The sequence below is a fragment of the Megalops cyprinoides genome, chromosome 1 (assembly GCF_013368585.1).
Source record: "Megalops cyprinoides isolate fMegCyp1 chromosome 1, fMegCyp1.pri, whole genome shotgun sequence".
Classification (NCBI taxonomy): Eukaryota; Metazoa; Chordata; class Actinopteri; order Elopiformes; family Megalopidae; genus Megalops; species Megalops cyprinoides.
Genome location: NC_050583.1, coordinates 3,926,027 through 3,936,622, shown reverse-complemented (window position 1 = coordinate 3,936,622; position 10,596 = coordinate 3,926,027). Strand labels below are relative to the sequence as shown.

Genomic DNA, 10,596 nt, shown 5'->3' with positions numbered 1-10,596 from the left:
TCCATTGAAACCTGATCATGCAGCACTTCTAATATTGTTGAATCCGTATGGTTTTTTGATTGTGTTGTACTGTGTCTCATTTGTAAGTTGCTTTGGATAAAAGTGTCTGGTAAACGAATAACTGTAAATGTAAAAGGCATTATTATGCACGTGTCTGTCACGTACTTGGCGAAGCCGATGAAGTCCTCGTGGTTGGTGTTGATGTAGGACAGCTCGATGTCAATCAGCAGAAGAACCTAGAAACGAACAGTGCTGTGTGAGGCAGGGGCCTGACCTGTGCTCTCCCTCCACACCCTCCCTCCCCCATCCCCAAAATTCCAGTGCCCCTCTGACCCCACGCCCAGCTCACCTGGTCCTTGGTCTTGCCCTCTCTCTCTCGGACGTACGTGGTAACGATCCTCTCCGTCTCCTCTCTCAGTTTAGGGTAGGAGCTCAGCTGTGAGCGACACACCAACACAACTGCTGGTACTGATGCTACCACACACACACACACACACACACACACACACACACACACACACACACACGCACACTCGCAAAAACACAAACGCATGCATGCACACACACACGCACACGCACACACACCAGGGTTTCTGTTATCCGGTAATTACTGATTTTTTCCTGGTAAAATTTATAGAAAAACGATAAATTAAAAACTTGCCGGTCAAAATGTTCAGTAATAATACTCATACAACACAAGCTATAATGAAGGCTATTTATTTTTTTTAGCTATAACAAAAGTTCAACGGGCTGTCCCTCGACTGGGCTACGCTGGCTAAAAACGCCTATGTTCTGCCCGTGTCAAGCATGCCAGCAGAGAGGGATTTCTCTCTGCAGAATCAAATTAAGACGGCGCTGCGAAGTCATCTGGAGGAGGAGAGAGTGACGCGGCTTATGCGCATTGCAAGCTGCAAACAGTGCAAAGACACATTGGACACATTAATAATAAAAAAAATTTAGGCGATTGATTATTCTGTGAATTATTTGTTTTATTGTTAATCAAGGAGGATAAGGGGGAACAGTTTGAAAGTAATGATAGATTTAAAGGCAGCGTTTGGGCTTCTCCTGTTTCCAGGTCACCAGCTACCACTGATTGAAACATGACCGGTAAGTTTCAAATTTGTCCAATGAAATAAATTCTTTCCGGACACCAGACCAACAAGAAAAAATCCTAGCAGAAACCCTGGCACACACATGCTCACACGCACACGGGCACACACACACGCACACGGGCACGCACGCACGCACGCACACGATAAACAGGTGAAGGGGAGATACAGGCATTAGAGCTGATGTGTGGTGCATGTTCACCATCAGTTTGCTGTGGCCAGGTTTCAGCTCATTAACTGACCATGTGACCAGATTATATCAGGTTTAACCGCATTTCGTCAAATAAAACCTACCACCAATTTTTTTTTTTTTTACAATTTTTGGAACATTGTTCACAATTACAAATCGGAGCATTGTATGTCTATGCAAAACCCCCTGTTACGATCTGATACACGGCCACTCCAAAGCGACAGCGAAAGCTGATTGGCTGCAGCATTAGTGGGGTGTTAGCTGGGGACAGAGGGTACAGTCAGAAGCATTAATGAAAGGCAGATGCAGTTCTACAGGTGACCAGAGGGGGCGCTGTAGATTGACTGGCATTGTCCCCACCACCTGCACTAAAAGCACTGAGAGGGACACCCCAGCTGGAGCTGCTGGGCTTTAGGCAGAGGGATCCAAAAGGAGGCTAAGCAGAGGAAAGAGGCCTCTCCTCTGGGGAGGTTAACAGAAGACTGCTGGGAACTCATTTAGATCCAACAAACTGCTTGGGCTACTACATAACATTGCTATCATTCAGCAGATGCTCTCATCTAGATCGACTTACACATGTTTTGATTTTTACATGCTATCCACTTACACAGCTGGATGTTTACTGAGGCAGTTATGGGGTAAGTGCCTTGCCCAAATTCACAGCAGCAGGGGAATCGAACCAGCAACCTTTCGGTTACGAGCCCTGCTCCTTTAACCGATGTGCTACCCTGCCGCCCCCAGAGTTTCAAAAATACAGAAAATATTATTCTTCCAGTCGACCGAGTCGGCAAAAAAAGGGATTATTTGGGAGGGGGAGCTTACCGACAGGCATGCATTTCAGCAACTTTCTGAAAGAATGAGAAGTTCTCCTCGGCAAGGCTCTTTGCATGTAGCACTCGCGTTTTCTTTCTATGGAAAGCTCTGTGTATGTAAGACCTCTTCACAGGATTGGTTACTGGGGTGAAGCTAGTGGGCGGGGTTTAGGCAGAGCCCCCTTCCATATGGATCCGGTACCAACACATCAAACGCAGCATGGCAGCCAATCAAATCCGCAATGGGGAGGGGCCGCTGTTGAACACAGCCAATCGAAAACCCTTTCCAAACAGCAGCACACACTACTTAACCTCCTAACTAACTCAATGCCATGACAATACAGTTATTGAAGTGTAATATTACACAGGACAAAAGGAATTATGTTTTAGCTGTCCTATACTTCCTAGAGAGCTTCTTAGAATGGGCCGGTTTTTAATCAGCGAGTCTGATTTTGTTTTGTTTGCTCTGAGAGGGTGCCGTCCAGTGGGTGGTGTCACACAGAATATCTTCCCTCCCAGTTGAATAACGGTTCCGTGCTCATAAGTGTCCCATAACTGCGGTGGGGGTGGGGGGGTGGGGGCGCTATTACAGACAATAATCACCAAGCAGGAAGAGGAAGAGGAGGAGCTGGGGTCATAAGGAATTGGGGGGGGGGGGGGGGGGGGGGGTGCACGAGTATGACTGGAGGCCATAGAGGTTTATTGTGGACGAACTGGTGAGGGTGTGGCCACACCTCCACAACACAAAGCCTTGTCGTGGTCAGTGCAGAGGGAGAGGGTGTTAGCGCACCATCTCCAAAGTCCCCCAAGGAGAAGCTGTTTCTCACGTTATATTACATATATTACAGCTACATATGACATATATATGTAAATATAAATACAGACAGCGATAGCATGCGTAAATATATAAATATACATATATTATAGCATTACATCGTGTCATTTAGCAGACACTCTTGCCCAGAGCACCTTCCGAAAAAGTGCATCACAACGCTAAGAGCAGTTGTCGAATAGTACTACAAGAGGTCAGAAAGATACTGAGCTAACTAGTGTAGAGTGCCTTTTATAGAAAATAGGGATAGATAGGATATATATTGGGATAGGCAGAGTATATACTACACATGTATGTATAATTAACATATATTTGTGTTACTTATGCTATTACTTATACTACTGTATAACTTATACATATATACACGTACATATAATACATTATATAACATAACATGTTACGCATAATGTGAAGCTGTAATGTATGTAATATATATATATTTATGTTTAAACAAACACGTAAACCAATTTAAAGACCCCCCCGGGAAGACTGGAGAGGGAGGGGGAGTGATTTCACAGAGGAGGTGGGGGCAGGAGGGGTGATCATTACGGGCAGGGAGAGTGGCGAACCCCCTGCCCCCCCCACGGTTACCTTCTCGGTACACTTCCTGACGAGGGTGGTGAGCTCGGACACCACCAGGTCCACACATTTCAGACTGGGCTCTTTCAGTTTGCGAATCTGCTTTTTCACGATGGCCTCGAAGGCCAAGTCGGGCGTGAAGAGGCCCGTTCTGCAGGCAGGGCGGGGCCGGGGGGAGGGGTTATGCATCAGGTGAAATGTCCAATGGGGGAACGTGGTGTTTGTGGGGGGGGGCGGGGGAATAACAGAAAAAAAAAAAAAAAAAAACACATACAGCAATGACAGACAGGAAAGACAGAGAGAGGAGAGCAAGAAAAACAGAGACAAAAAGGAGTTTTTGTTTAGTCCGTTAGTTTTCACTCCCGTCTGCAAAAAAAAAAGAATAAATAAAAAAAAAAACCAAGCAAGAACCAAACAGGGCAAGCTGCAAGTTTTCAGATTCAATCCTCAAATGTTCAAGATCCCTCTGAGTTCACCTAACGGTGCGAAGAATTTAGGGCAATAATGTTCAAGCTAAAGCAGCAAAATAATTGGGTATAATATGAAGAAATGCCAGGGGAATTGTGGGTAAAATTCTCCCAGGGCCCAACCGGTAGGAACCAAGCAGGGGTTTCAACAAGGAAACGCCACTGTCCACATCGATGCCACGGGTTAACGACACTGGCCGCAACCACACACACACACACACACACACACACACACACACACAACGAGCCCACCCCTACCAGAGAGAGGCCCTGGAAGCTGCAGAATCCCTCTCACTCAGTGGTATTACAGTAATACCACCTCACCACTAGAGGGCAGCAAAGCAAAAACAGGGTCTGCCGAATATGTCACGCTACGCCAATATGAACAACGCCCGTCGGGCTGTTGTTAAAGTCTCACTACAGCGGGCTGTACTCGGGTCCGAATCCGCAGGTCAGGGCAGGAGAGGCTCAGGCTCACCGGTAGGTTGTGGGTTCCGGGACAGGTGGCCATTTGAGGAAGGAGAAACCTGCAGCTTGCCCAGCGTGAGCCTGGAAGCACTCAAGGTGGGACAGGAAGCTCCCGAACTCTACGCCCCCACCGGCACAACCCCCACCCCACCCCACCCCCAAACAAAAAAAATATATATACATAAACACACAACAGCAATCCGGGCAGGGCAGGGTGGGGCGGGGCTACAGGGGTCACTCAACGCTGGTCTCTGGGGGGCCGTTTTGGTGAGGGCGGACCCAACTGGACGTCAAAGCCGGGCGCGTCATCCAACCCAGGCAGAGGCAGGCCGAAAGCATTCCCATCCCCACATACGGAGACAGCGTGACCTGTGACCCCTGCAGCCCTGCCCTCCCGCCACCCCCCCCCCCCCACCCAGTGCCACGGGTGGGGGTCTGAGCAGTACCTTGTTGGTGCACTGCCTGACGGTGTTGATGAGCTCCTGAATCACCAGATCGATACATTTGAGACAGGGCTCTTTCAGCTTAATGATCTGCTTTTTCACAATGGCTTCAAAGGCCAGGTCTGGAGTGAACAGCCCTGTCCTGCACACGCACACAGAGACAGACAGACAGACAGACAGACAGTGAGAGTCAGACACAGACAGGTGGTCAAAGACACAGGAGGGATGCAAACAGACAGACACAGACGCAGTCAGAAACAGACACACAGACGCAGTCACAAACAGACACACAGACGCAGTCACAAACAGACACACAGACGCAGTCACAAACAGACACACAGACGCAGTCAGAAACAGAGACGCAGACGGAGTCAGAAACAGAGACACAGACGCAGTCAGAAACAGAGACACAGACGCAGTCAGAAACAGAGACACAGACGCAGTCAGAAACAGACACACAGATGCAGTCAGAAACAGACACACAGATGCAGTCACAAACAGACACACAGATGCAGTCAGAAACAGACACACAGACGCAGTCAGAAACAGACACACAGACGCAGTCAGAAACAGACACACAGACGCAGTCACAAACAGACACACAGACGCAGTCAGAAACAGAGACACAGACGCAGTCAGAAACAGACACACAGACGCAGTCAGAAACAGACACACAGACGCAGTCAGAAACAGACACACAGACGCAGTCACAAACAGACACACAGACGCAGTCAGAAACAGACACACAGACGCAGTCAGAAACAGACACACAGACGCAGTCAGAAACAGAGACACAGATGCAGTCAGAAACAGGCAGACACAGACGCAGTCAGAAACAGACAGACACAGTCAGAAACAGAGACACAGACGCAGTCAGAAACAGGCAGACACAGACGCAGTCAGAAACAGGCAGATGCAGTCACAAACAGACACACAGATGCAGTCACAAACAGACACACAGATGCAGTCAGAAACAGACACACAGACGCAGTCAGAAACAGACAGACGCAGTCAGAAACAGAGACACAGATGCAGTCAGAAACAAAGACACAGACGCAGTCAAAAACAGACACACAGACGCAGTCAGAAACAGACAGACGCAGTCAGAAACAGAGACACAGATGCAGTCAGAAACAAAGACACAGACGCAGTCAGAAACAGACACACAGACGCAGTCAGAAACAGACAGACGCAGTCAGAAACAGAGACACAGGCGCAGTCAGAAACAAAGACGCAGACACAGTCAGAAACAGAGACACAGACACAGTCAGAAACAGACAGACACAGGCGCAGTCAGAAACAAAGACGCAGACACAGTCAGAAACAGAGACACAGACACAGTCAGAAACAGACAGACACAGACGCAGTCAGAAACAGAGACACAGGCGCAGTCAGAAACAGAGACACAGGCGCAGTCAGAAACAGAGACACAGGCGCAGTCAGAAACAGAGACACAGACGCAGTCAGAAGCAGACAGACACAGAGACCCGAGGCAGTCAAAGAGAAAGACAAACAGAAATAATCAGAAACAGGAATACAGACAGTAACAAACGCACACAGCCAGAAACAGAAAGACAAATAGCCAGTCGAAGACAGAAACACACAGACAGATAAGTACACACATGCACACACATACAGGCGCGTTGGGAGTAAGTGGGGGGAGGAGTGTGTGAGAGAGTGGGCACAGAGGCAGGGAGAAAAGAGAGGAAAGAAGGATAGAATGAAACAGGCTTATATTTCTCATCAAAAAGACACATTTTAAAGAGTCAGCTGACTGGAGAAACCTCAATGATCATTATCTCAGTGTATTGCATGCAAGAGGAGGGGGGACAGTGCGACAGAGAGCGAGAGCGAGAAAGAGAGAGTGTGAAAGAGGGGAAGAGTAAAAGAGAAACAGGCATTACAAAAAAAGAGGAAAGAGGGGGAAAGGGGAAAGAGATTAAGGTGTGAGAGGAATAAAGGTGGTATAATCATACATGTGTAGACAATATATGCTAAGAGGTACAGACAGTTTGTGTTACAGACAGAGAGGTACAGACAGTGTGCATTACAGACAGAGAGGTACAGACAGTGTGCATTACAGACAGAGAGGTACAGACAGTGTGCATTACAAACAGAGAGCTACAGACTGCTTTACAGACAGAGAGGTACAGACACAGTGTGCGTTACAGACAGAGAGGTACAGACAGTGTGCTACAGACAGAGAGGTACAGACTGCGTGCTACAGACAGTTTGCGTTACAAACAGAGAGGTACAGACAGTGTGCGTTACAGACAGAGGTACAGACAGTGTTACAGACAGAGAGGTACAGACTGTGCTTTACAGACAGAGAGGTACAGACAGTGTGCGTTACAGACAGAGAGGTACAGACTGTTACAGAGTTTGCGTTACAGACAGAGAGGTACAGACAGTGTGCGTTACAGACAGAGGTACAGACAGTGTGTGTTACAGACAGAGGTACAGACTGTGCTTTACAGACAGAGAGGTACAGACAGTGTGCGTTACAGACAGAGAGGTACAGACAGTGTGTGTTACAGACAGAGAGGTACAGACTGTGTTACAGAGTTTGCGTTACAGACAGAGAGGTACAGACAGTGTGTGTTACAGACAGTGTGCGTTACAGACAGAGGTAAAGACTGTGTGTGTTACAGATAAACAGGTACAGACAATCCACTTGCCTCACGCCATGGATGTTCTTGATAGCATAGCTAATCTCTCGCCTCAGCTCTTTTTCATCAAACTCCATCTGAGAGAGAGAGAGAGAGAGAGAGAGAGAGAGAGAGAGAGATTGCGTCTGTGTGTGTGCATACATATTCGGGCAGATCTCTGCTTTTCAAAAGCATGAACAAGACAGATGCACACACTGGTTCACCTATGCCTGTGGCCCTTAAAGACAGCCCGTATGAGAGGCAGCGGGAGCGGCAGCCGCAGTGCGGTGAGCGAGATGGGCCAACAACCAGAAGGCCGCAGGATCTAACCCCAGGTGCACGCAGTACCATTGCTGCTTTCATCAAAATGACCAAAACATAGACAACCTGTACCAACAGATAACATGCAATATGCATCTCTGTGTGAGTCTCTGTGTGAGTCTCAAATGCTAGTGCTGTATATGAAATAACGGAAACACAGGTGAGAAGCCCCCAGATGATCACCAGGGTGACGGTTGTCAGCGGCTTGTTGCCGGGAGCGGCAGCGTACCTTAACCAGCTCGAACGGGAAGCGCTCGTGGAAGATGCGGTTGATCCGGGCTCCGCCCGACAGCTCCACCGTGTCCACCTGGTCCCCCGAGCCCTCGATCCGCTTCTCAAAGTCCACCCCGAACTGCTGCACCATCCTGCGGAGCAACGGCTAACGTCACGTCTGTGTCTGCGCCTGTCTGCGCCCTGTGTGACTGTACTCCTGCTCTACTCACTGCAGAGTGACTGTACTCCTGCTCTACTCACTGCAGAGTGACTGTACTCCTGCTCTACTCACTGCAGAGTGACTGTACTCCTGCTCTACTCACTGCAGCAGAGACTGTACTCCGGCTCTACTCACTGCAGAGTGACTGTACTCCGGCTCTACTCACTGCAGAGTGACTGTACTCCGGCTCTACTCACTGCAGAGTGACTGTACTCCGGCTGTACTCACTGCAGAGTGACTGTACTCCTGCTCTACTCACTGCAGAGTGACTGTACTCCAGCTCTACTCACTGCAGCAGAGACTGTACTCCGGCTGTACTCACTGCAGAGTGACTGTACTCCGGCTCTACTCACTGCAGAGTGACTGTACTCCGGCTCTACTCACTGCAGAGTGACTGTACTCCGGCTCTACTCACTGCAGAGTGACTGTACTCCGGCTGTACTCACTGCAGAGTGACTGTACTCCGGCTCTACTCACTGCAGAGTGACTGTACTCCGGCTGTACTCACTGCAGAGTGACTGTACTCCGGCTGTACTCACTGCAGAGTGACTGTACTCCGGCTGTACTCACTGCAGAGTGACTGTACTCCGGCTGTACTCACTGCAGAGTGACTGTACTCCGGCTGTACTCACTGCAGAGTGACTGTACTCTGGCTGTACTCACTGCAGAGTGACTGTACTCCGGCTGTACTCACTGCAGCAGGGCTTTGGTCTTGCGCGTGGGGTCGTCGGGCCGGAAGTTCTTGTACTCCTCCACCTCCTTCTCCAGGGAGAGCAGCTGGCTCTGCAGCTTGCTGCGCAGGCCCGGCAGCGTGTCCCGGATGTGATTGGTCAGTTGCTGAGGATGGCGAGAGGGACAGAGAGCCATTTTAAAATCACCTTTTCGAACACCGACCGAACAGCTTTCACCTTATTGGCATCCCACGCTTACAGCTTCCCAACCTTTCTTTGGCGGTACGAGTGCACGCACATCCATCACACCAACAAAGCATATTTGAATGGAATGAAATGGTAGAGTGGAATGGATGGAATGGAAGTGAATGGAATGGAATGGAACAGAATTGAATTGAATGGAATTGAATTGACTGGAAGTGGATGGCATTGAGTTGAATTTATGTGAATGGAATACAATGGAATGGAATGGAATGGAACTGAATGGAATGCAATGAATTTGAATTGAATTGAATTGCACTGAATGGAATGGAACCGAATTGATTTGAATGGAACTGAATTCCCTAGAACTTAATGGAATGAAATTTGATTGAACAGAACTGAACTGAGATGGGATAGGGAGAGAGAGTGAGAAGAGAGTGAAAGATGGAGAGACAGGGGGGAGAGGGAGAGAGAGACAGAGAGAGATCAGAGGACACACCTGGTTGAGAGTTTTCTGCAGGTGGGGGGTACCCATGCGCTCGGCCATGTGCCTGTACCCCGGGTGGGACAGGAAGAACTTCCTCTCGGCGGCCAGCGCGACTCGGATGTCCTTCTTCCCATCGATGTCCTTCTGACTGCGGTTCACCACCCCGATGTAGCCTGCAGGGGGCAACGGCACACGGCTCTGGAACAGCAGGCAGCGGGAGGCTCACGGGGGTGGGTGTGTGTGGTGTCTGTCTGTCTGTAGCGTTTGTGTGGTGTAGTGTGTGTGTAGTGTGTGTAGCATCTGTGCATGTGTAGTGTGTGTGTAATGTAGTGTGTATGTGTGTGCAGTGTGTGTGTGATGTGTGTAGAGTGTGTATTAAGTGTGCGGTATGTGTAGTGTGTGTATAGTTTAGTGTGTGTTCAGTGCGTGTGTACTGTACATATACATAATGTATATGTAGCATGTGTGTAGTGTGAATGGGGTGTACGTGTATGCGCAGTGCATGCAGAGTGTGTATGCGTGTGTGCACAGCATGTGTGCAGTGTTTGCGTATGCACAGTGTATATGCGTATGCGCAGTGTGAATGTGTAGTGTGTATGCGTAAGCACAGTGTGTATGCGTATGCGCAGTGTGAATGTGTAGTGTGTATGCGTAAGCACAGTGTGTATGCGTATGCGCAGTGTGAATGTGTAGTGTGTATGCGTAAGCACAGTGTGTATGCGTATGCGCAGTGTGAATGTGTAGTGTGTATGCGTAAGCACAGTGTGTATGCGTATGTGCAGTGTGAATTTGTAGTGTGTATGCGTAAGCACAGTGTGTATGCGTATGTGCAGTGTGAATGCGTATACAGAGTGTGAATGTGTAGTGTGTATGTGTATGCGCAGTTTGTATGCGCAGTGTGAATGCGTATGCGCAGTGTGAATGTGTAGTGTGTA

At 48.8% G+C, this 10,596-nt stretch overlaps 1 protein-coding gene across 3 annotated transcripts in view; it reads right to left on the bottom strand.

Moving 5' to 3' along the window:
- The window catches only part of LOC118773942 (dynamin-2), a 39,336-nt gene that overhangs the window by 15,483 nt on the left and 13,257 nt on the right, over positions 1 to 10,596 (bottom strand). For 2 of the 3 annotated variants that reach the window (XM_036522987.1, XM_036522997.1), the window contains exons 6-12: positions 9,674 to 9,834; positions 8,997 to 9,139; positions 8,099 to 8,234; positions 7,579 to 7,646; positions 4,904 to 5,042; positions 350 to 436; positions 166 to 236 (exon numbers count right to left, since the gene is read on the bottom strand). In XM_036522987.1, the coding sequence (XP_036378880.1) occupies positions 166 to 236; positions 350 to 436; positions 4,904 to 5,042; positions 7,579 to 7,646; positions 8,099 to 8,234; positions 8,997 to 9,139; positions 9,674 to 9,834 (805 nt within the window). Of the gene's footprint in view, positions 1 to 165; positions 237 to 349; positions 437 to 3,534; positions 3,674 to 4,903; positions 5,043 to 7,578; positions 7,647 to 8,098; positions 8,235 to 8,996; positions 9,140 to 9,673; positions 9,835 to 10,596 lie in introns of all 3 variants that reach the window. The other variant, XM_036523006.1, reaches the window with a different exon arrangement.